This window comes from Chelonia mydas, chromosome 2, assembly GCF_015237465.2.
Source record: "Chelonia mydas isolate rCheMyd1 chromosome 2, rCheMyd1.pri.v2, whole genome shotgun sequence".
Classification (NCBI taxonomy): domain Eukaryota; kingdom Metazoa; phylum Chordata; order Testudines; family Cheloniidae; genus Chelonia; species Chelonia mydas.
Window position 1 is genome coordinate 218,869,351 of NC_057850.1, and position 26,400 is coordinate 218,895,750.

Here is a 26,400-nt window from a genome sequence, read left to right on the forward strand (position 1 = left end):
TTTCACTGAATAGTAAAGAGAGCTAGAGACATGCAATACTGATTGTTTAGCTTGGCAGAGGTTCGTACTAACACTTAATTTTGTATGCAGTGTTGTTGTAGCTGTGTCGGTCCCAGGGCATTAGAGAGACAAGGTGGGTGAGGTAATATCTTTTATTGGACCAAATTCGGTTGGTGAGAGAGACCAGCTTTCTAAAGACAAAAGATATTAACTAACCCACCTTGTCTCACTTTGTGCTGTGTCATTTTGAGAAAGTCCTCTCCCTGGAGTTTCTGTCTGGGTTTTGAGTTTGAACAAACCCTACATCTAAAGCAGAACACAGGTGAAACCATGTAAAACTGCAGATTTCTTGTGATTCAGACAAAACCATAAATGGGCCTAGGTTTGTCTGAAAGGCTTGGAGGCTATAATGAATCTTGAAAAACCTAACTGCGGTTCTTGAGTTTGTAATGAAACGAAAAACAATTGGCACTGAGTTAGTTTGAATTTATGCAGATGTAAGTGGGAGCAGAATTTGGGTCTAAGTACACATTGCACGGGTGTAAGGTTAGAATATCAGGGTTGGAAGAGACCTCAGGAGGTCATCTAGTCCAACCCCCTGCTCAAAGCAGGACCAATCCCCAATTTTTGCCCCAGATCCCTAAATGGCCCCCTCAAGGATTGAATTCACAACCCTGGGTTTAGCAGGCCAATGCTCAAACCACTGAGCTATCCCTCCTCCCACAGATTTGCCTGTCATTACAAATGTAGGCAGTAAAGCCAATGGGACTTCTCATGTACTTAAGTATACACAAGTGCTATATGGATCAGAGTCATATAGCAGATATTTATCATACTGATAGCAAATTATTGCAAAAATGTGAGGAAAGAAAACAATTAAAGACAGTACAGCTGTAATACTGCAAAAATAGGTAGAGATGTAGAGGCAAATTCTGCACGCTGATGCATGGGAACAACTTCCATTGATTTCTATAGGAGCAGCATGTGTAGAGTTTGGCCTATTCCTTAAAGAAGAACAAAACATGCTGAAGTAGTCATTGATAAATCATTCTAAACAACATTCAGAAAGCCTCAGAAAGCCTTAGGAAACCAGAATTACAAATTTTAGAGGGAAATTTCCATTTCACGGGATCATCAACTCATGTTAAAATGATGAAGTATAGGAATATTTGGTTTTGTTTCTTAAAAATTCACAGTAAAGCATTCCCCACAGATGCTGGCTGTAAAAACAAAAGCTTAATATAAAAATGGAACATTATTTCTGCAACAAAAATACATTAAGAGATCTTAAGGTTGAAAGAGAGGGAAATTCATGTGCCATAACTGAAATTCCAACACAGAAACACACAGATAACGTTAACATTATGGTCCTTCTCTATTGTGCTTAAGATATTGGAAGTTTCACCCATAAAGTTGAATTTTTTTATTGCAAATTTCCCCCAACTTTAATTTTTAAAAATAATTTTTGGCATGTTTTATTTTTAAAGCGATCATTAGTTGATTTACAAATTTATATAAGTCCTTCTTGCACTTTCAAAGTTTTAGATTGGATTTTCACTGCATGACTCACTAACATCCATGGACATTGCATGTCTAAAACCATATGCAACACTTTGAAATCATATTCCTTAATGCAACTAACATTTTTATTATATTCAAGTCATGTTTTGGTTCAAAGTCCTTGTTGAGCTACACAACTCAGTGTAATGTACGTGTGCGATAAATAATTTCAACCATTAAAAATTTAATCTCGGCTGATTCAAAACATGTTTATTTCCTAAATCATTAAAATCTATTACTCTACATCAGTGGTTCCCAAACTGGTTCCGCCGCTTGTGCAGGGAAAATCCCTGGCGGGCCGGGTCGGTTTGTTTACCTGCTGCGTCCGCAGGTTTGGCCAAGGGACGTATTGGCCGCCACTTCCAGCAGCTCCCATTGGCCTGGTGCAGCAAACCGCGGCCAGTGGGAGCCGCAATCGGCCGAAACTGCAGATGCGGCAGGTAAACAAACTGGCCCGGCCCGCCAGGGGCTTTCCCTGCACAAGTAGCGGAACAAGTTTGGGAACCACTGCTCTACATTCTGGCCTGACTAACTGAAAAAGGGTGGTTTTAATAAAAGAAGTACTGTCTGGAACATATGCTATCAGTCAAAGAAATGCTGTCTGGAACATCTGACTTTAATTATAAAACCACAATGTTTGTGATACAATTGTGCAAAGAAGCATTAAAAAAATCCTGATTTCACATTGTTTGCCCTCTTGTAACTTAAAACTGAAGTGATTTTTTTTTAATTTTCTGAAGAAAAATAAATTGCTCATTCCTTGGCTGAGAGCTTGTACCATATGCCAAGCAAGTCCATAGCAACTTTTACATGTGAGTTATATAAACTCCTAAAAACACAAGTTTTAAAACAAAAAAAACAGTGACAACTGTAACAGTCCTAATGGACACTATTGCAACATCACATCACCGTAATCCTTTCTGGTGAGAGATGTGGAACAGTCCCACCTCTTTCTTCCATAACTTGGCTTTTTTCCCAGCCTCTTCTGATTCTTTTCAGTTTCCTGCTTATACATGGAAAGAGTAAAATGATCTTACCTACAATTACAATAAAAGGCAAAACAAGGGCAAGAACAAAGTTTGGTGGTGTATAAAACCTGTAGTATTCTTCTTCAAAGGCTCTTTTCCACCCATAAATTAACACATGGAAAGTACTTATGAGCAGAGCGACATATCCCAGTGTAGACTTTGGAAAAAAACAGGGAAAAGAAACAGAAGTTAAAACCTGATCCGTTATTATCAGCCACGCCTACTATACTACTTTAAAATTTCAGCCAGGTTCAATTTTATTTTAAAAAAATCACAATGTACTCGTTATTGTAATGTGCTGAAAATTAAGGGCTAAATTCTACCCTGATTTACATCCCATCCCTCTTGGCTTCCACAGGCCTGCATGCTTGCTCTACTTTGAAAGGTTAAGAGATCCTTAAACATGTAAAGAAAACAAACTAGTCACAATCTAAAATCTGGCAGTCAGTTGAGTTTCAGGGGCGTAAATAATGAAGTCAATGGAGTTATGTAAGAGTAAAACTGGTGTTGTGATATCAGATTCAGGTACCCAGTGTGTCGCATGAGAGAACAAAGGGCTAGTTTGGAGTATGGAGCAGTGTGGCTATGCAGGAGGAGCCCTGGAATGGAACTCCCTGATCCCCATTGCTCCTAAAGGGAGAAAGGAGTAAACTGTGACACCCCTAAAGGATGCTGCTTGCTTCCCCATCACAATGGCCCAGCTCCACTGGTTGGACAGTGGAATCAAGACTCGGACCACTCCTGACCTGTCTTTGTCCCTTCCGTGACAACTAGTTAATGGGGATATCTGGAGCTTAGGGCCTACAATCAACAGTACAATTATGCAGACTCCAAGTTAAAAGCATTAGCCTGCATTCTAGAAATCCCAAACCACCTTAAAAATGACTGCAGCAGTGCTTTTAACTGTGGTGTTTATCGTATGAAGGGAAACACTTCACCACCAAAACTGACATAACGTCTCACTCAGTTGCAAAAGATTTAGTGGAAGAATCATCAAAACTGGCTACCAAGATTTTGTTCTCTAACTACAGTAAAAATAAAGAGGTAGAAACCTAACGTCTCTCCTGTCGTTAACGAAAAGTATAGCCTGAAGGGAGAAAAGGGAAAAGATTCAGTGACACAAAAAAGGGAAATATTTTTGTCAGCCTTTTGAGGAAGGTAACAGACTTTAACAGAAGGTAACAAAGCTGCTATTTTCTTTGCATTACTTTTTTCGGTGTACACAATGGTTTCCAAAGTTGTGTTGGCATTTTTTTAGATGTACTACCTCATTTAGTTAAAAAGAGCAAGAACAAAAATCCCCAAGAAAATTGAACATTATAGGCCAGATCCTATCTGGTATAATTTGGCATATGCAGGATCTTGCCTGATATTCTGGAAAGAAATTCAGATGACAAATAAAAGCTTGGGCCTGACTCACCACTGCGTTGTTCCAGTTCTATGCTGGTGTGACTCTCTTGAAATCAATGCTGTTACACTAAGATGACCAGACAGCAAGCGTCAAAAATTGGGACGGGGGTGGGGGATAATAGGAGCCTATATAAGAAAAAGACCCAAAAATCTGGACTGTCCGTATAAAATCGGGACATCTGGCCATGCTATGTTACCCAGTGTAAACATGGAACAATGTAGTGAATCTGACCACTCTTTTCTTCAGCAGGCTTAGCTATGGGTAATACTATATAACAATTATTGGAGAAAGCCAGTGATAATGAAATCCTTTACAGATGTTTTTCAACCTTTCAGAAGAGAAAGCTTAGTTTTATTTAAGTGCCATCGGAGGACTAAGATTTGACAGAACATTATGTTACTGTTGCACCTAAAAAAGAAAAGCCTGACAACAATTAAACTCCAGTCACACAAGGAGTGGAGTAGGGGGTTTTCTTCTGAGTTTACTACCCTCTTCATCTTCTCTCTTCTGCACTAGTAAACCTGCCCAGCTAGAAAAGGACTGCTCTTCATATAGTCTAGGCTTGTGCACTGTTCTGATTGTTACTTAGGTGTGATATAGCACAATAACAAACACATGACTTACTCCTGAAAAGTGTGACCAGTTGACTCAGTTTAGGGCTTGTCTACATGGCAACTGGCAAGGCCCAGTGTAAATCTACAGAACTAAGATCCCATGTGGAAACTGCTACAGTGCAGTGAAAGTATGCCAAGTGGCACTCCGGGACTTTCAGTGCACTGTAGCAGTGTCCACACAAGATGTTATTGTGAAGCAAACTGATGTGCTATAGATTAACACTGTGGTTTGTCATACAGTAAATTGCCATTTACACAAGCGCTTAGAAACCAAGTGTATTACGCAAGGTGAGCTAGAAACAGCATTTGCATGGGTGTGCGGCTCTCAGAAGGGAGAGTGTCAGAAGGGGGAGGTCAGAAACTGAGCAGCTGCAATGATGCTGAGTGTCACAACCAGGATGGTCAGAGCAGGAGTCAGTCCAAGTCGAATGCCAGGAGGTCAGAGTCCAAGATAGGTCAGAGGGCAAACAGAGTCAGGCATCAAGAGGCAGGCAAGGTCATGTTATCAGGAGACTGGGGTCAGGTACCAGATTACAGATAGCCATCAGAGACAGGGAAAGGACAAATCAGGGTCAGAAGCCAGTGTCTCGGGTCTCTCATTAGCAGGATCAGAAGCAGACAGGTGGTCTGTGTTGTTGCTCAGACAGCTCCTCATCATGGCTTCCTGGTTTATATACTGGTATTGGCCAGTCAGTGGGCTGTGGGGTGCCATTCAGGCCCTGAAGGGTGGTACTTCCTCTCAACTCTAGCTTTGCAGGGTCCCCTTCAGAATGCCCGACCTAAACCTCTCGTGGCGATGCAGAGGCATCAGCCAGAATCCCCCTGAGTCCCAGGCTCTAGCTTGGCAGGTTCTTATACTGATCCCTCATCTGGAGGATGGAAGTGAGAATTTCAGCAGCCATTGCTTTGGACAATCTATGCTTCTGCTAGATACAGGAGTAAAACTAGTGTCATGCTACTCCATCACCAACTTCCCTGGCTAGAAAAGCTATACTGAGCTGACCAGCCCTTATTACACTCTGCATCTCCTGCTGATTTCAGACAGGATTATAATCATTAAGTGCAAACCTTCTTTATAATATTGTATTTCAGTAAGTAAATAGCTCTAAAAGGGCATTTGTTGTATTTTATCTGGCTCTGCCTAAGCACTCTATATAAGATTTGAGCTTAATCACTGTTAATGTGTGGTGGAATGCCAGCTTCATTTTCCTTGGTAAAATAATCCTTGTAAGGTCAGTGTTTATGAAACAAGGCTTGAGGCAGAGGATGTTTCCTAAGAATTAATGACTAGCTAGGGAACATTTAATGCCCCGAGAAGCAGTTAAAGACCATTACATTTAGTTGGTCATTAATCCCAAGAAAACACCTTGTGTTTCAATTATTACTGCCATTGCATGCCAAAGGTGATAATTAAAAAGACAATTTGTCCAAATTCTCTTTAATGTGTGATGCAGTTTCACATGAGGGCAAGTCGAGAGGAGGAATGTCCTGTACCGCAGTCAGACATCTTGAATCATCTCTCATCATTTCATTACAGTTTATAAGCTAACTAGAAACAAGTTGATTTTTATTACAGTGGGAATAGTTGTGGTATACTAGTGCACGCCAAAAACCACAAAACAACTGGCACGCACATTTCTATCCCTACAACCTGAGGCCAAAGTTTGGAAACTTTGGTAAGGAAAAGCTACAATTGCATGGCTTGCTGCTGGAGTTCCTGATCATACACTGGATGTATGGCTCAAATCACCTGTGACTAATTGTTATTTTATTTTAAACTGAAGATTTAGTTCATACCATCATCTATAGCATAGTCCCAGGCAGAGAACTCCTGAAGGAGAAAGTCTGCTTGGTAGTGAGGTTATGGAAATGTAAATGGCCATAATTTTGCTTCTCTTCATTACCTAAGAAGTGGGTGGCACTTGTCAGGGAATGGGGAAAGCCAGGTCAGTTGGGGGAAGGGCTGATTCAACACATTCCTTCAGTAACTGCTGCTGGAGGTTTCCTACAGATTTCTCACTTGACAGAATCCCAAAGAGAGAAGGAGGAATCCCTCCACAGACAGAACACCTCTGACAATTGCAGCTAATGCAATATTCCCTGTCACTCCCCTTAAAATGGCTATAATTTACAAAGCCCTTCTAGAGCCCTAATTATTAAAGAAGTGATGATGTGTGTTACATGTGTGTTACATGAGAGGAGATATAATTGCTCTCTATAAATACATCAGAGGGATACATACAAGGGAGGGAGAGGAGTTATTTAAGTTAAGTGCCAGTATGGACACAAGACCAAATGGATGTAAAGTGGCCATCAAGAAGTTTAAGCTCAAAATTAGGCGAAGATTTCTAACCGTCAGAGGAGTGAAGTTCTGGAACAGCCTTACAAGGGGAGCAGGGGGGTAAAAAACCTAATTGGCTTCAAAATTGCGCTGGATAAGTTTCAGCAGTGGGTGAGGTTCTGTGGCTGCAATATGCATGAGGTCAGATTAGATGATCACAGTGGTCCCTTCTGATCTTAAAGTCTATGAGTCTACATAGGCAAGAATCAGTCAACAGTGACAGGATTATGAACTAGGCAATATAATTACAATGGGACAAACCAGTCCTTAGTCAGACAGGACTCTGAGTAAGGCCTACATTAATACACCCCAAAGTATAGCAAAATACACACTTTTTGGACACGCTTTATCAGAATGTCTCCCAGCAACAGATGTAAGTCTATTAGTATTTCATATCCATAACCACAGCTTAAAGGTGACAATAATTTCATTTCATGCTGACACCTTTCTGTGATTAACGGGGGCTTGTGCTTTTTGTATGTCTCAATGCCTCTTGCTCGTTATGTCTACTTGCTTGTCTATCAGCTTTCGGTACTAGTTAAGATGTGTTACACACAGGACGTATATGAAGTGCTTTACCACAGCTTATTCCTAAGTGTCTCCCCTTCCATATGATCTACACATATGTTGGGCTGCCATGCCTGCATTTTCCCAGCTGCTGCATGGCAGTTCCTAGTTCAGGGCAGACAGTTCTGGCTTAGTCCAGTGACATGACAGTCTGTCTCTTGTCAGACAGTGGCATTACTATTAAAATGGTGACTTCTGCAAGGCAGGAATGCCTGCTGATGGGGATGAAAGGCCTCCTTTATGCCACATGTATAGCAAATGCAGTCTCTTACTTCCACAGTCTCATGTGTATAATGCATTTAGGAGCTAGCTATGCTTTGCCCTTCAAAGGCCCTACACGCTGTGTTTATGGAGGGCAGCAAATAAAAATAAAGTATATGGAAAGTCCCAGAAGCAGTGGAAGAAGGACAGCAGTGGAAGAAGGCATGTTCCCACCGGGCTGCTGGCAGCTCATGCCAAGGCCCCTAGGCCTCAGTGAATTCTGACAAATGCATAGCTGGAAACACCAGTCTGGGTGTTAGTATTATTAAAGTAGATATTAGAGTTATAAGAATGTGTTTAGACTTTATGAAATGCTTGCAGGATGCTGCATGTATTAATCTCACTTAACATCTATATCCCATGTTATAAGGTTATATTAAGTTTTTGCATTGTAAACCTCTGTAACTGTGTAACTCATCAAACAGGAAAGAAGCATTAAATAATGTAAAATGCCAGCTTCCTACAGAAGGTGTTAGGTCCTGCATACAAGAAGGCCTACTGAAACCAAATGAGCCATGGTGAAACATCAAAGGACATAGACTTTGTTGATTGCTCCCCTCATACTCTTGAAGAGGAGACATGCAAGAGGACTTATCCCATCAGCTTGAACTCTGGGGGAAGTGAATATACATCCCGGACAAAAAGAAACTGTATCTCTTTGAAGAAAAGGAGTACTTGTGGCACCTTAGAGACTAACCAATTTATTTGAGCATGAGCTTTCGTGAGCTATAGCTCACTTCATCGGATGCATACTGTGGAAACTGCAGAAGACATTATATACACAGAGACCATGAAACAATACCTCCTCCCACCCCACTCTCCTGCTGGTAATAGCTTATCTAAAGTGATCATCAAGTTGGGCCATTTCCAGCACAAATCCAGGTTTTCTCACCCTCTGCCCCGCCCCCCCCCAAACTCACTCTCCTGCTGGTAATAGCCCATCCAAAGTGACCACTCACTTCACAATGTGTATGATAATCAAGGTGGGCCATTTCCTGCACAAATCCAGCTTCTCTCACCCCCTCACCCCCCTCCAAAAACCACACACACAAGCTCACTCTCCTGCTGGTAATAGCCTATCCAAAGTGACCACTCTCCTTACAACGTGCATGAAAATCAAGGTGGGCCATTTCCAGCACAAATCCAGGTTTTCTCACCCCCCCCCTTTTTCCCAAAAAACACACACACACAAACTCACTCTCCTGCTGGTAATAGCTTATCCAAAGTGACCACTTTCCCAACAATGTGCATGATAATCAAGGTGGGCCATTTCCAGCACAAATCCAGGTTTTCTCACCCCCCCACTCCCATACACACACAAACTCACTCTCCTGCTGGCAATAGCTCATCCAAACTGACCACTCTCCCCACAATGTGCATGACAATCAAGGTGGGCCATTTCCAGCATAAATCCAAGTTTAACCAGAACGTCTGGGGGGGGGGGTAGGAAAAAACAAGGGGAAATAGGCTACCTTGCATAATGACTTAGCCACTCTCAGTCTCTATTTAAGACTAAATTAATAGTATCCGATTTGCAAATGAATTCCAATTCAGCACTTTCTCGCTGGAGTCTAGATTTGAAGTTTTTTTGTTGTAAGATAGCGACCTTCATGTCTGTGATTGCGTGACCAGAGAGATTGAAGTGTTCTCTGACTGGTTTATGAATGTTATAATTCTTGACATCTGATTTGTGTCCATTTATTCTTTTATGTAGAGACTGTCCAGTTTGACCAATGTACATGGCAGAGGGGCATTGCTGGCACATGATGGCATATCTCACATTGGTGGATGTGCAGGTGAACGAGCCTCTGATAGTGTGGCTGATGTTATTAGGCCCTGTGATGGTGTCCCCTGAATAGATATGTGGGCACAGCTGGCAACGGGCTTTGTTGCAAGGATAGGTTCCTGGGTTAGTGGTTCTGTTGTGTGGTATGTGGTTGTTGGTGAGTATTTGCTTCAGGTTGGGGGGCTGTCTGTAGGCAAGGACTGGTTTGTCTCCCAAGATTTGTGAGAGTGTTGGGTCATCCTTCAGGATAGGTTGTAGATCCTTAATAACAAAATTAAGCTTTCAACGAAGGATGTAACCGACAAAGTGGGTATTCACCCACAAAAGCTTATGTTCCAATACGTCTGTTAGTCTATAAGGTGCCACAGGACTCTTTGCCGTTTTTACAGATCCAAACTAACATGGCTACCCCTCTGATACTGAATATTGTTGTGATTTTTGGTGTAAGGGACTATCCATCTCAAAGTCAAGCTTGCGTAGGCGGCAAGATAGACCGGAGTACCCAGGGAGGACTGTCTGTGACTCCATGTTAAGGTTATTGTAGTGCTTGAGGAGTTCACGTTTGACACTTGGTTGGTGAAATCTCAGTATAGAGCTCACTGCCAGTTTGGGGTTTGTGCCCTACTTCTTCAGAGTCTGACCTGAAGTTGGTTCTCATGCTCATGAGCCACTTCAGACAGCTTAACACCCACCTCCAGAGATTGTGGATGCATTTCTGCTTCCGGTGTTCATGTGTGAAGGGAGGGGGAAAGTGTATCAGGGCAAGAGGAAGGGACAGAAGGCTCCCCTTGAAAAATGCAAAAATACAGCCTGCCAAAGTAATGGGAGTTAATCTAGCTGGAATCAACATTAATCTCCCCACTCTGGATGGGGAGCAAGTCACAGAAAATGGCAGCATTGCACCATAGGGACCCACACTGCCAGGGAGACTGAAGTGTGAGGAGCACCATGTAGGTTGCTGTCCTTCCACATCGTTTCCTGAAAACTGCAGGGACGTGAAGAGTTTGAAGCTGCATTTCCTGCCATTTCTGCAGCCCCCACCACCTATCTCCTGAAGGGATCTTTCAGTGGAAACACTATGAGGTAAACTTCATGGAATTTCTCTTCTTCTTCCACCAATTTTACAATAGAAGAACAAAATAATGCCCCAAGAATCCTGAAGTAGACTTATTCTAAATATAGCCAAACCCTGCTATTACTGTGTATGTTACTTATCTCTTGATGTATTGCTGGAACCTCCTGGAAAACACTGAAAATCTTCTATGTGCTCTTTTTTACAAAAAGTTAGGGACATTTGCATGAAAAGAAGATCTGTATAGTTTACAAGTTCATGTACTTCTGATGGCTCACTTGAGGAATCAGCAGAAAGACTTTTGTTTATTAACAAAAATATTGTCTCTCAGTGAGTTCAGATCAAATCTGTTCTGTTTACAAGTAAACTGATGTTTTGTTCTAACTGCTAGCCCTGCAAATTCACTCTGGGATCTGAAAGTCAAGCTCTGCTCTTTTTACCCAGGGCATCATACCCTGGAATAAAGCTTCTAATGACCATATTAGATCTTCAGTTATAAAGTTACGTGCACCCCATTCAGTGACACCTGTTCAGTTGAATGCCTGCAGTGGGTCTGCACATGTGTAACTGATACATTCTGTCAGCGAAAAAGGAATAGTGCCAGCCTACTCAGTCTTAGCTGTGTTGGCTCTGCAAGGCCAACAGGAGTAAAATGCAGTAAATACTAATGTCACTAATGGAGATAGATCTCACTGAATACACACAGGGAGAAAGAGCTGCTTTGAATTTTTTTGAAAAATCACTTTTGTCAAAAAATATCGATTTGTCAAAATTGAAATGGCTCGTGAAACAGGACTGAGTTCGTCAAATCTCTCGACTCAAAAAAATGTCATGAGAAAGAGTTTCAAAATTGTCAAAATGTTTTGTTCTGACACTTTCCAAACAAACATTTCCGGTTTTCAGATTGGAAATGACTTTTTGAACTATCAAAATTATTATTCAGATGATCAACACTAAACATTCTGCATAACCTGAGATTCAGTTTTTTGGTTCACAAATATTTTTGAGATTTTGACTTCTCATCTCAATTTGAGACAGGAGAAAATTTTTAACTCCTGAAAACAGTAGTAGTACAGGAAAACCATTTTCTGCCCAACTCTAAGAGAGACTCTCTCTATTGAGTGAGAAGTTGTATAATTTTTACAGTTACTATTCAGAGGAAAAAACCCCTTATTTTTCATCTTATAGCAAAATAATAGGTTCAAAATAAAAAAGAACATGCAATCTTATTAACCATTAAACCCCTTATTAACACAAACAACCAAAGAACACACACACCTGAATAAAACTGAATTCCCTCCAGTTTAAGGCACTGTTTACTGAAGGGATGGAAGTAACTGCCAACAAAGAAAGCAAGCCGAGACTCATTATTCCAAAGGAGATATACATTTCAATTCGCCACACTTCTTCCTCATTCCAAGAATTTTCCACATTTGCATGAACCTGAGGACACAGCGGAAAAGATGTCTTTTATTTTCCAGAATATTAAAATAATTTCAAAAGCTCTTTTGATGAGTAAGAGCCTCCAGTCTGAGTTTTGTAAGAAAACAGATTACAAACATAAAATGTAGCCAAATATTTTAGAGATTTCTTCATGTCTTGGAGAAAAAGCTATTGCTCCATCACTGCGGGTTCCGGGTGCATATTAGGTTGAAAGATATGTTGAAACAATGGCAAAAAGGAGAAGTAATTCTTAAAGCACTAGCTACTGCTTATTTATAGAAATTATCTGATGAAATCAGATGAAATTCTCCACATTGCGACACGAAATACCTACATTTTTCAGGCAGCAATGATTTATATTCTACACTGTAAAATGGGTGGGCTTGCAATTCTCTTTATTTTGTTGAACTTACAAATAAATTATCATCATTTCTTAATATTGCTTCAACTCCTTGTGCTGACTCCTAAATTACTCTGTCTCTTCTGTTGTTAACATCAGACATAAAAAAAGATGGATGAGCTTGGACCTCCTCATGACAGGAAAGAAACCATTCACTTCAACTGTCAAGTCACTTGTATACTCAATTAGATCTCACAAATTTCCAGTTCCCCGGGGTCTATCAAATCTGTAATTACATGTCAGTTCTTGCAAGGGGCCACCATTGATGATGACATGAGATGTTCACATTAATATAGAAGACATGAGAACTTCTTCATAAAAGTACTAGCAGGTCCTTTGACCGGTATGTAAGCCTAAACAATCAGGGTTCCTTGCTGGATTCTGTGTATGTCTGTGGGAGGCAGAGCTGCTCTGTAGTCCCCGCTTCAGGGCCATGAAAGTGATATTGCAGGTGCTTCCCACCTAAGTCTTCAAGATTTGGCTGCCAGCTTGGGGCAGGGTAGCCTGTGCCGTGAGCTCCTCTGAACATTCAAGTGACAAAACAGCAACTCAGGATTCGCCTGTCTGTGCATTTAAACAAAGAGTAAAAACTCCTTGCATATGCAAGTGCTCTGTTGCTGAGCTCAGGGCAAGGCAAGACTCTGCCTGAGGTTCTGGGTGAACCTTGAGGAGGTCCTGCTCTGTCCCAGTCTCACCCAGCTTTGCCCCTGAGCAAAAGGAGGCAAGCCTTCTTAATTGGCCTGCTGGTCCTGGATTGGTTAGTATTTCCTCCTAGCCCTTCTAATTCTCTGGAGAACTGTCTTGCTGGTCACTAGTCTGAGTGGATTTTCCTTAAATGGGGATTGTCAGACACTGAACCCTCCTGCAGGGGGAAGAGAAGACCTGACATACCCCACCAAAATGCCTGTCATAGATTCATTAATGCTCTTCAGCTCTCTTATTTCAATACTTCATGCTCACCCTTCTTTCTACACTGTGATCCAATCCTCTTTTATTCTTTCCATTATTATGGCTTGATTTGCTTAGCTGCTGCTTCTTCCTGCCTCATTCTTCTTCTCTGCAGATTTCATATGCTGAATGGCCAACCTGCTTTATGAAATGCTAGTGTAGAAGAGGCAAACAGACACCTCACTGACAGTTTGATTAGGAAAAGCGATCTTTCTGTCTAGGATGATTGTTTTGATATAAAACTAACTGGTGCTCAGAACTCTGAGTCAATGCCTCCTGCCAATAACTGTACAGGAACAAAGAATTTCTTGTAAACATAATATTTTTTTTTACCACTAGTTTGAGAAGTGATACAGCATCTTCATCTTTCCTAGTAGGAACATATATTTGCTTAGGATTTTGCTGTCCTAGACAGTTGTGTAGTGTTGCGGCATGCTATTAAACAGCTGGCATACCTCTGCCCAAAAGTGTCTGCATTTCAGTGATGCAGTGAGGGATCCATGTGTATAATTTGTATATTAATGCGGCCACCCTTAAAAACCTTTTCAACGACGTAAATCTACATTTATGACATACACATACCAAAACCTTTGGGACCAGAGAGACGAAAACAACTTGCTAGATGTTTTTAGCTTTCTTATGAATTATCATTCAGCCCTTACATCCCAAGATGATGGAAACTAAGAGAGCTCTTCTGATTTTACCATTGTCCTGCCTCTTCCCCACCCTCTCTAGGGTAATGTTCATGCCTGGTGGGGAATAAAAAAGGGAACAAATGCTAGACTCCCCCTAATGCAGGGACTTGATTGTGGCTGACCGCATCTGAGGCTTGCCACAAGGTAGGAGGCTCCTTGTACCCTCTTTCCCTATTGGCCAATAGGCAGTCCCAATGTAGCCCCCAAAATTTTCCATTGAAAATGTATTCAAAGACACTGATATATGTCACATAAATACAATCAAGGCATTCTGACTCACTCTTCTGTCATTAGATAACAAATGGTGTTTCTTACCTGCTGATAAGCCATATTAAGAAACAAGTATCGTTCAGACCTCCTCATAGGTAAGCAGAGGCTATAAGCCACGTGCACGGTAGCAAAGAAAAAACTGAGTAGTCCAAGCTGTTTCCTACATTGCAACCAACTCTCCAGCCAGGGAGGAAGTCGCCTATACTTAGTGCCATAATAAAGCTGATAAGCAGCTGCCAGGAGTCCTGATAAATACACCAGAGACAACAAAGTAATAGCAACAACTGGTAAAGTCTTGTTCACAATCTCAATGGGAATCTTGTAAAAGTCGCTCTGCTGATTTCTCACGTACGGATGTATTATATCTCTGATGAAAGAATAGATGAAGAAAAAAGTGGCCAAACTAACAGCCACCACGACCGGCCCTTTCCACAATGTGAACAGCCGCAGAGGTAAGTTTTCAATCTCCCTTGCAGAAGATAATGCCCCCAAATCAATGGGAATAAAATTCAGCTGTCGGGCAAGTTCAAGAACTTGATGGCGAGCTTTAACGTTGTTACCACATATAAAGACCTGATGGAAAAGTCAAATTAATTATTTTTAGTCACAGAGATGCTTTTAAAGATGAAATCAACAATTTCAAGGCCTCCAGGCAGAAGTCACAGTACAAAGATCTAAACTAGCCATCCTCACTAGCACATTAACTGAACCACAAAAATTAACCCTTGAACAACTCAGGTCAGTATTGAAATATGAAAAATATTTAAACAACCACGTATCCTAAACAAAAAGACAGTATATCATCTGAGTTAATATAAACTGGTTTCAAGATGCCTGGTATTCACAACACTAAAATGTCTACAGGATTAGAATGAATTTTGGGCCAATGGCTAAAATCATGTTAAAAATGAACGAACCACTTAAAATATAGAAAGTAGGGCTGTCAAGCAATTAAAAAAATTGATCATGATTAATCACGCTGTTAAACAATAACAGAATATCATTTATATAAATATTTTTGGATGTTTTCCACGTTTTCAAATTACGATTACAACACAGAATACAAAGTGTACAGTGCTCACTTTATATTTACTTTTTATTATAAACATTTGCACTGTAAAAATAAAAGAAATAGTATTTTTCAATTCACTTAATACAAGTACTATAGTGCAATCTCTTTATCATGAAAGTTGAACGTACAAATGTAGAGTTATGTTAAAAAAATAACTGCAATCAAAAATAAAACAATGTAAAACTCTATAGAGTCCACAAGTCCACTCAGTTCTACTTCTTGTTCAGCCATTCGCTCAGACAAACAAGTTTGTTTACATTTGCAGGTGATAATGCTGCCTGCTTCTTGTTTACAGTGTCACCTGAAAGTGAGAACAGGCGTTCGCATGGCACTGTTGCAGCCAGCACTGCAGGATATTTACGTGCCAAATGCGCTAAGGATTCATATGTCCCCTCACGCTTCAACCACCTTCCAGGGGACATGCGTCCATACTGATGATGGGTTCTGCTCGATAACAATCCAAAGCAGTGCGGACCGACACATGTTCATTTTCATTATCTGAGTCAGATGCCATCAGTAGAAGGTTGATTTTCTTTTTTGATCCACACCCTCTTGTTCTCAGATTTTGGAAGGCACTTCAGATTCGTAAATCTTGGTTGAGTGCTGTAGCTATCTTTAGAAATCTCATATTGGTACCTTCTTTGCATTTTGTCAAATCTGCAGTGAAAGTGTTCTTAAAATGAACAACATGCTGGGTCATCATCCGAGACTGCTATAACATGAAATACATGGCAGAATGCAGGTAAAAAACAGAGCAGGAGACCTACAATTTTCCCCCAAGGAGTTCAGTCACAAATTTAATTAATGCATTATTTTTTTAACAGGTGTCATCGGTATGGAAGCATGTCCCTTGAATGGTGGCCAAAGTATGAAGGGACATATGAATGTTTAGCATATCTGGCATGTAAATTCTTTGCAATGCTGGCTACAAAAGTGCCATGTGAATGTCTGTTCTCGCTTTCAGGTGACATTGTAAATAAGAAGCGGGAAGCGTTATCTCCCATAAATGTTAACAAACTTGTTTCTTTTAGCAATTGGCTGCACAAGAAGTGGGACTGAGTGGACTTGTAGGCTCTAAAGTTTTATACTGTTTTGTTTTTGAGTGCAGTTATGTAACAAAAAAACCCCTACATCTATAAGTTGCACTTTCATGATAGAGATTTCACTACAGTACTTGTATGAAGTGAATTGAAAAATACTATTTCTTTTATCATTTTTACAGTGCAAATATTTGTAATACAAATAATATAAAGTGAGCACTGTACACTTTGTATTTTGTGTTGTAACTGAAATCAATATATTTGAAAATGTAGAAAAACATCCAAAATATTTAATAAATTTCAATTGGTATTCTATTGTTTATCAGTGTGATTAAAACTGCAATTAATTGCAATTAATTTTTTTAACCACAATTTTTTTTTAGTTAATCGCGTGAGTTAACTGCGATTAATCGACAACCCTAATAGAAAGCTTGCCCAATGGCCCAGGACAACAAAAAACAAAGAAGGAACCCCACCTGACCTCTGTTTTTTAACTAATCATACTTTGTATAACAATTTGAGCTGCATTTCACAGCTCAGGTTCTGAAAAAAGTAGGGATGGCTTCGCGGGATGTTAAAGGGGAAAAAAAAGACGCAAGATCCAAGGGGTACTTCATTACACTTAAAAAAAAAGTGCTGTTACACAATATAAACACAGTGCTAGATTTTGCTCCTTTTTTTACCTATGGTCATGTAGTTTGCTCATCACCATGGCATCTGATCATCTTTTTAACCTATTGATGATCAGCTTTGAGTTCAACTTTGACTGAGGTATAATAAAACAACTACATACAGCACAGTTCTACTCTGAAAAGTGGCTCTGTAAAAATGATGTATGTGAGGGGGTCCCATTTTTATTATATATATATATCACACTGATTCCATATCAATTTACTCAGTTTAAAAATAAATAGTTGTTTTCTAAACGCCAGATTTGGAAACTCATCCTTGGCTCTGGGAGCCACGCTAGGTTAGTTACTTCTCATGCTGCACCATAACCAGCAAAGGTACCAAAGACCAGATTTTTGGCCTTGCTTAAGTCACCTTTGCACTACTCCAGCAGTACAAAAAAACCCTAAAGCAGCTTTAACGAGCAGCTGAGCCCCTATCTGCTTCTCCAATTTGCTCAGGAGGCACTCTAGGGAGTGCTGGAGGTATTTAGGGATGGAGCTTGAGCATGAGGGGCTCTTGAGACCCTGTGATAGTGGAATGGTCCCTAAGGTTGGGGGAGGACTAAAGTAGGTTTGAGCTGCCTTTGCCTTCCTCCTTTACTTCAACTGTGTGAGCTCAGGGCAGTTGAAGACCTAGGCCTACAAAACAAACTATGCCTTTAGTTACAGCCAAGCTGCCAGCTTGAAAGTAAATTGTTTTAAATTAGATCATCCACTTATTTCCCACAATTTCTCTTGCAACAGTTGATACCATCACTAACAGCCAAAGTAGAACACTGCAGGAAATGCAGCTTCTAGCCTTGTTTAGGTGTTAGGAAGGAGTGAAATTAACTTAAGGGACTTACTGGTACGCAGGGCCAGTATCCTGAGCAAGGGGGCGGGACTCAACCAGAAGGGGTGGGGACTCGGGTGGAAGGGGCGGTGCCTTTAGATCCCCAGGCCCTTTACATTGCTGCCACTAGCCCGGGGCTCTGGAGGTGATTTAAAGGGTCTGTGGCTCTGCCTGCGGGCCCTTTAAATCATCACCAGAGCCCCATGGTAGCGGTAGCTGCAGCGGCCGGGACCCCTAGGGCTCTGGCAGCGGTTTAAAGGGGAGCTGGGAGCCTGGGGCCCTTTTCAATTGCCGGCCTGGGGAAGCTGCCCCAGGTCCAGTATGGTCGGCTGTATATCGGACCATATCGGCTTATGTTTCACCTCTAGTGTTAGGGAAAAAATTACGAAAATAATGTTTTTGGAAAAAGACAGTAAGTGTTGGTTCTGACAGATACCAGGGAGTTACTGTTATTACAGTTATTGTAGTTTTCTTTCTGCACACACACACTAAATGAACTCAAACACAAAGCGTACCTGTCTGCTGGCATCCTTTGGTCCTAACTGCAGTGCCCAGGCTGAGACGACATTAAATCCTTTGACAATCAGCGAATCTGGGAACAGGGAGGCCAAATACTCTGCATTGGATTCTGGATACTGATTCACTCTCATATTGTTGCTAACATCTACAAGGATTTTACCTATAAGTAAATGCTTGAGGTCCCACAAAGAGGCATAATGTTCTCTGTGTATGGCGACAAAAATGATGTTAGTTTTTGCTACAGCATCTTCATGGTGAGTAACATCAACCACATGTGGGAAGAACTCAGCAGCAGATTTAGGGTTTCTGCTTCCTACGACCACATGATATCCACATTTTATAAGCCTAATGGTCAGGGACTTGGCAAAGTCTCCACTTCCAAATATACCGATTGTGATCTTACTGGCATCCTTGATACCATTAACACCATTTGGTAAGAAGGTTTCATTGAGGTTCTTAGGACTTCCCATCATAGAGATTGATTCCATATTTCCAAAACACCAAGCTTACAATGATTTCCTTTAAAAGAAAACAAAAAGAAAATATGCAGCATTATACATTTTTACAAGACACCAGAGTAATCAAAACACACTCTAAAGCAAATTTGGTGGGTCTAATTTAACCTATTTACTCTTCTTTATAACATATACACTAATCACTTTTATTCTGTTTAGTGACAGTGACACAATATGAAATACAAAATGTTTTAAGCAGTTAAGTAATATAGTTGCAGACATAAATAACAATGGAGAGAAAATAAGAAAGAAATTAAAAAGTACAGGCAAGGGAGTAAATATGCATTTTCAAATGTATTTGAAATAAGATGCGGAGTCTATGCAGAAGAGATATGTGAATGCTGTTCCAGATGGAAAAAAATGTAGGGGAGAAGGCTTTGGGGCTAACAGCTATGAGATTTAGTGGAGAGGGCAAGGAAGCCAGTGCTAATGATCCAAGGGAGATTTCACATATGGGTGAGAGACAATGGGCTATATTCTGTTCTTGATTACACATCATGATCTCAAGTTACTCTGGGGTAAATTCCAAGGAACTCTGTTGACTCCACCACTGAAAAAGCAGGTGCCTAAATATGGCTTTAAGTTCCTGACTTTGGGGGATACACATTTGAAAATGCTGACCTTAATCATTCTGTACCCTTTGTAGAATTAGGATCATAACTCTTTCTGGGATCACTATCATGAGAGCTATGTACAAAAGCTTTAAGTATTTTATTATTACAGTTGTTACATGTGTTGACTTGTCATGATGAAATCTCACAGTAGCATTCATGACTGTAGGACTGGAGCAATCTGCAGGGGACCTAAGGTAGCCTATTTGTAATACAAGAGAGACAAACAATTATTAAATAGCCTGGAAGCCTAATATGTGTCTCTATTTCTTTTTCCACCGTGCAAGACAAATATTTATTATTGGTATTATCATAGCATCTAGAAGCCCTAGTTATGGACCAGGACCTCATTGGGCTAGGTGCTGTGCAAACACAGAACAAAAAGACAGCACCTGCCCCAAAGAGCTTACAGTCTAAGACTTTTCTAAAGAAGAATGAAATCTGCCTAATGAATCTAAATGCAACAACTAAGTTTAGGCAAGTTTTACTTTCTGAAGCCAGTGTCTTGCAACCCTATGTCCAGATAAAATATCTGCAAAATCATTCTTGGTCCTGGGTGCATGCCAAACTAAGAATTGCAAAACAGTATGGTTGTTCAAATATATCTACCACACCTAGTTGTACGGCAATCCAGGCACAATATCATATCACTTACATCCTTCAAGTCTAACAAAAAAAGAAACAACCTCTTACTAACTAATGATATTTTACTTACCCTGAATGAGAAGGCTGGCCAAAGGACTCAGTGTTACAGCTCTATGTATTACCCTTTCACTCACCACTGCAACAATGGAAGGAACACTGAAGCAGGGTTACATTGGCTCTCAATATCATGTTTTGGCCTGATCTTCAGAGACGATGAGTGTCAGGTGACAATGGCAAAAAAAAATCACAGTAATTTTCTTCTAACCCTGAACAAGACACTTCAGTAGAATGAGGAAAACAGTATTTTCCCTAAAGCTTCTATCTTACCTTCAGTGCAGAACTTCTGCCTAGAGCAGTGATACTCAGACTGAGGCTTGGGAGCCACAAGTGTCTCTTTAAGTGTCTCCTACAACTTTTTGCAGCACATATGAAATAATGTAAGATTTAATTATTAACTAATTTAAGGTATTAACCAATCAGGATGCTTTTACTATGTTATTAACCAATTGTAGTTGATAAAATAATAATATTGGTGAAAATTATATGTGTGTGTATATATGTGTGTGTATATATATATACATATATACACATATATATAAAGTAAATGAAAGAGTCAATTCACACTACTGTGACTCTTTGGTAATGTTGATTGCTAATTTGAGGTCTGAGTATCACTGGCTTAGAGCATTCGCAAACCTCCCTCTATTTAGCTATTACAGATTTAAAGAAACAATACACCTTTTCCCGCCCCCAGATGAGCAATCTTTAACAAGAATATTTAACAGCAAATAATAATAGATTCAAACAAAACACCAGCTTCTTTACTCATCCAGATCTGAAAATCTTTTGGACTTGAAGAGGGTATTGTCCAGTTGAATTCACTTGAATTATCTATCAGTTTTATATCCTTTTTGCAGGGCCCCTAAGGACAAACATTTTCCTACAAAGTTAACTACGTCGCACTGATATGTGCACCCAAAAACTGTTGAGGTGGACTCACTCCAGTGCCTGATATGAAGATTGCCCTATGGTTAGGAGAATTAACACATGGGCTTTTTGCTGAAGAATTCTCTTAGCCATTTGTACTTCATCTCCCCACAGTCTATTCTCTTGTGGGAAATGGAGGCTGGAAGTTATACTGTACACATAAAAATGGAACTGACTACTTCTTTTGGAATGCCCAAATGAGAATGGACACTTTTTAGCATTTCACTCTGAGATTGCACCTTGTATGATGAGAAGAATATACCTTTCTTCCTTATTGCTACATTGACCTTTTTAGGTCTATGCCAGGGGTAGGCAACGTATGGCACACGTGAAAAAGGTGGCACGCGAGCTGATTTTCAGTGGCACTCACACTGCCCGGGTTCTGGCCACCGGTCCTGGGGGGCTCTGCATTTTAATTTAATTTTAAATGACGCTTCTTAAACATTTTAAAAATCTTATTTACTTTACATACAACAATAGTTTAGTTATATATTAAAGACTTATAGAAAGAGGCCTTCTAAACACGTTAAAATGTATTACTGGCATGTGAAATCTTAAATTAGAGTGATAAATGAAGACTCGGCACACCACCTCTGAAAGGTTGCCGACCCCTGGTCTATGCAGATATATTTATGCCCCTTTCCTTCCAAAAAGGCACCATATGAGCACACCATTGTCAGTTCAGGATTGTGCTCCATTACACTGTCCTTCCCCATCCTGACTAGTTCTTTCACCGCATTAGGAAGCAGCAGTATGGGCAAGGTCTAGACTGTCCTGATTAAAAGGGTTGTGGTCCCCTCTTTCAAGAGGCTCCACACTAGTTATCATTTAAGCAGGCCTTTTTCACCTAATACTGTTTCAACTTCCTCTATGTAGTATACAAGGCCCATCTCAATAGCTGTGGTTTGGTCTAAGGTTACTACTTGTGGTGACTCCATTAATGACAAAGGGAACATTCAAACAGACCATTCAAAGGCATCCTTGCCTTTGTAACGATATATATTTTGAACTGACTCAACTGTCCCTGTAGGCTACTGAGCAATACCTGCGACTGCTTCATTTTAGTGCATCTCCTTCAAGCCTATGCACCTGAGTCAATTTTAAATTTAACAACAGTATTGCAAATCTTGAGTGAACAATCCAAGACTAATGTTATGCTGAGAAGTGACTGCCTGGATCACAAACATCATTGAGATTGATGGGTGTGAACACATCTCCACTTTCCATGCTCCCCTCACTTTGACTGCAGCTATAGTAGCAGGTAGCACAAGTAGAGGCAAATGCTCATCCGGCCCTAGCTGGGAGCTGTGAAAGGACATGCAGTGATGGCTTCTCTGCAAGACAACTTGCCCATTCTACTTTCATTCCCATATACATACATCCTCTTCAGCAGCACAATCACCGGGGGACAAAACCCTGTGCTCCTGAGACCCCTGGTGAGTGGGAGAATGGAAATAAGGGTGTGAAGAAAAGCCAGATAATTAGGAAAAGTATTAGGAAGTACCAAGGATCAAGTAATTAGGATGGGACTGAAAAATGCTGGATCAAGAGATGCAAGTGACTGCATTGCAACTAGCATTTGGGAGGAGGGGCTTTTGGTGGCTGAATTGTATTGCAAACTAGGGAAGATTATGTTTGTGAGAACCCATTATTAACATAGAAGCAGCACTTCACTGAAATTTTGATCCAAGACTCTCTGCTTTTGGAGTGTTCTGGGACATTGTTGTGTAAGGCATATGTCACAAATCAAGTACCCAACAGATGTGATGTCAAGATTGCTGGCTTCAGAGATTTCACCACCAGCTGCTTTGACAATTACAGATTGGAAGATTGCATGGAAAAAAACAGACTGACATATCCTTAAGGCAATGTTGCTGAGTACAAAGTATTAAGAAACTTATTAAGCTAAGGTTATGGCATCCAGCAATAATTCACAAGGAATATTTCATCCACAGCTACATTCGTTGAGCTGTTTTCTTGGGTGCTACCAAGAGCGACAGGATCAAGAGTGTCTGATGGCTTTATGGAGCTCCCATAGCTGTTAGCCAAATAGAATTCCACAAAATTAACTAGCATTCAAAATCATCCATACATAATAATGGTTTCCTGGTTTTAGCAGCACTGGCAGAATTGGGAAGACAGCCAGATGGACCTTTACAGAGATTTTTTAAAAATAAAATTTGTAGTCACTCAAGAGAAAGTAAATACATATCTCATGCTTCATCTAATAATATTTCACTGTCATAAATCACCTGTGGAGATTAGGAAGGAAGGAATCTCTCTGCACTGCACAACTAGCCAGCTAAGTCTCTCAAATATAGAATTTTTGGTTGGTTAATTTTTGGTTCATTTGGGATCTTATGTTGGTATTAGGCAAGGGGCTAAGTGCTAGATTTAACGGACTAATGATATGGTTTGGCATGGTAAATTCTAAATCCCTGTTCTACAGGCTGTTTGATAGTTAGAGGGATACTATCAAATACATCTTTTATTCTGCTACTCTACTGAAGTTGATAAGGGTTGTTCAGCAAGGGAGACACTGACTGGCTTTACAGGGGGAAAAGAGAAACTCATTATACACAAAGTGTTGTCAAATGGACAAAGTACACAAACTAAAAAAGTGAAATATATTTGTTTTTTGCCAACTTATTTCACTTATAGTTATTTTAAGTGTTACTTTTTACTATGGATAATACAAATTTTTCAGTCAGAAATATGCTTTTCAAGATGATAGTTTCCTTTTTAATTTTCCTCTTGTAGCTTCCATGAACATGCAGAAAGAAAGAAACACAGAAGGAAGAAAGGTAGAGAGACAGAAATAAGGGGAAAGAGAATAAAAAAATACAGAGCAATAAAAACATAGAAAAATGAGACAGAATGTCAAAAATGGAAAGGGAAAAAATCAGAAAGAGAAAAGCTCCTAGTCAATGAACCTGTTGTTAAGTAAAGTAATTAATTAAAACACCTTCTCTAACAATTAAGCCCTTTCATCTTAAAAGAATCCACAGTGGTTTCCCACCCTGCATATAGACAACTGGGCCAAAGTCTGTTCTCAGTTACACTGGTGTAATTTGAAAGGCAATGTGGCATAGAGGCTGGGGAATTAGGCTGGGATCCAGGAAACCTATGTCTACGTTATAGGGGCTGCACCAGCATAGCTATGGCGTAATTAGTATGGTGGCATAAGCCTGTAGTGTAGAGCCTACACCAATAGAAGAGGTTTTTCTGTCACTGTAGGTACTCCCTCTCCCTGAGTGATGTTAGCTAGGTCAATGGAAGCATTCCTCCATCAACCTAGCTACTATGGGAATTATGTTGGCACCGCGATGATGCTCAGGGGAGTGAATTTTTCACAGCCCTGAGCAACGTAGCTATGTTGAACTCATTTTTAAGAGGAGGCCAGCTATAGAGTCTATTCCTGCCTCTGCCATTGATCTACTGTCGGACCTTGGACAAGTCACTTCTCTCTTTATGTCACTCCCCTCTCCCATGCTTTGTCTATTTAGACTGTAAACTCTTTGGGGACAGGAACGGTCTCACTATTCATCTGTACAGTACCTAGCACAATGGGGGCCCTGATCTTGGTTGGGACCTCTAGCTGCTACCAGAATAAGTCAGTGAAGAAATGATTGGTCTGCAACAGAGCAGAATTTGGCCTGGTACCTTCTCAGGTGACATTTCCCAACACGCCAAAGTCACTTACGAGCCGGAGTCCCACTGACAATAGTTGACACTGAAAGTGACTTTGGTGCTTTTCAAAATGTGACCTGCCCACGATAACATGCACTGGGTCCAATTGCAGGCTGACTTTACACCCTGCGTGCCCCACTGAACTGCAGGGTGTGTGTGTGTGTGTGTGTGTGTGTGTGCAAAAAGAGGCGGATGATCAGTGCAGAATGCGCCCCTCTAGCTGTTTCTTTGGGGGTGGAGTGGGGGGGAGCGGGGGGCAAGCTACATCAGGCCTGGCAGGAAGCTACTGTGCTGAGGGGTAGCTGGCAGCCAGCCGCTGGGCTGGAGCCGGCAGCCTGTGGCCCCAGCAGCGCAGGTCTGTGGCGCTGCCCGCCTCTGGCGCTTGCTCTGCTCATCCCGGGATGCTCCCGGCCCAAGGATAGAGAGGAGGGGGATGCTGGCACTGGCGGGAGAGGGGGCACTGGATGGATGGGGCCACAGGGCTCTGGCCCACGGGAGGGCAAGGCTCTCCCGCCCCCCCCGCCCCAGTGCAGCCCACCGCGGAGACGTGCGCAGGGGGGATGCATCCCCCCGCCCGGGACCCGCTCACCTCCCGCGACCAGCCTCCAGCAGCAGCCGCGCCGCGTCTTTCTCCGGGCTCCAGCCCCCAGCACCGGGAGGGAGGCGCTTCTCCCGCTCCTCCAGCCCGCCCCCTGCGGCCGGGCCCGCGCTCACCGCAGGCCGGCCGGGCCCCGGCTCCTTCCGACCGCAGCCGCGACAGGCGGCGGGCGGGGGGCGGCTGCGGAGTGAGACGGAGCGATGGGGGCGTGTGTGTGCAGGGAGGCCAAGGGGGCCGGGGTCCAGCCCTCCCGCTGCCGCCTCTCCGCCGCTGCTCGGCGCCTCCCCCAGAGCGGTGACTCCTCCTGAGCCCAAAGCCCTAGTGGTCTGCAAGCCTGGAGCTCTTCCCCGGAGAGCCCCACTCGCCGTCAGAGGCTGGGCAATGGGCTCGCCGTGACTCGAAACCCCCCTCCAACTCGGCCCTGCATTTGGGCCCCGCAGGAAGCGGCTTTTGCCTTTAATAGGACCCGGCCTCTAGTTACTCGTTTCAAAAATGCAGCTTCTTTACCGAGCCATTGTCAGCGGTGGCATGGTCGGAAATCAGGAGGTAAAAATTCCCTCCAAGGGCCTGTATTCTGCACTGAGTGCAGCCCACGCTGGTTTCACCCAGATTGGATGGGGGTGTGCACAGAGAATTTTGGCCCCTGGGTTTAATTTATGTCTGTCACATGATTGTAACCTGATTCATTTGTTCCCTGTACTGGGGTCACATAAAGTATAAGTCAGCACATATTTTGGCTTAACTGTTTTAAAAAGTAAACCTAAACTCTCAGGCACTGGTCCTCAAAGGTATTTGGGCACCTAAATCCCACTGATTTCTGTGGG

At 41.6% G+C, this 26,400-nt stretch overlaps 1 protein-coding gene and 1 long non-coding RNA gene across 4 annotated transcripts; one reads left to right on the top strand and one right to left on the bottom strand.

Moving 5' to 3' along the window:
- STEAP2 (STEAP2 metalloreductase) lies at positions 1 to 26,001 on the bottom strand. 3 transcript variants are annotated; one of them, XM_043541232.1, is made up of 6 exons: positions 20,372 to 20,495; positions 19,667 to 19,858; positions 18,527 to 19,049; positions 14,442 to 14,969; positions 11,919 to 12,083; positions 1,976 to 2,745 (listed from the first exon to the last, which is right to left on the bottom strand). In XM_043541232.1, exons 3-6 carry the CDS (start codon positions 19,016 to 19,018, stop codon positions 2,461 to 2,463), a joined length of 1,470 nt encoding a protein of 489 aa, XP_043397167.1. In that variant the 5' UTR covers positions 19,019 to 19,049; positions 19,667 to 19,858; positions 20,372 to 20,495; the 3' UTR covers positions 1,976 to 2,460. The 3 variants fall into 3 exon arrangements, with proteins under 3 accessions (XP_037746663.1, XP_043397167.1, XP_043397168.1); XM_037890735.2 differs by lacking the exons at positions 19,667 to 19,858; positions 20,372 to 20,495 and adding an exon at positions 25,568 to 26,000 and having other exon boundaries at positions 1 to 2,745; XM_043541233.1 differs by lacking the exons at positions 1,976 to 2,745; positions 19,667 to 19,858; positions 20,372 to 20,495 and adding exons at positions 9,754 to 10,932; positions 25,568 to 26,001 and having other exon boundaries at positions 11,918 to 12,083.
- LOC122464739 lies at positions 6,813 to 17,933 on the top strand. The gene is made up of 3 exons (XR_006289052.1): positions 6,813 to 7,065; positions 8,249 to 8,253; positions 17,924 to 17,933. It is a non-coding gene; the product is annotated as an uncharacterized LOC122464739 (long non-coding RNA).
- Positions 26,002 to 26,400: the final 399 nt, after the last annotated feature.

What these genes read in the sequence shown, in the direction of transcription:
- STEAP2 (XM_037890735.2), bottom strand. Translation starts at nt 19,018, where the DNA reads ATGGAATCAATCTCTATGATGGGAAGTCCTAAGAACCTCAATGAAACC. An exon ending in CAAAGGATGCCAGCAGACAG is followed by an intron (nt 14,970 to 18,526) that starts GTACGCTTTGTG and finishes CTTTTCCATCAG; the next exon opens with GTCTTTATATGTGGTAACAA. An exon ending in GGGAATTCAGTTTTATTCAG is followed by an intron (nt 2,746 to 11,918) that starts GTGTGTGTGTTC and finishes TTTTTTCCAAAG; the next exon opens with TCTACACTGGGATATGTCGC.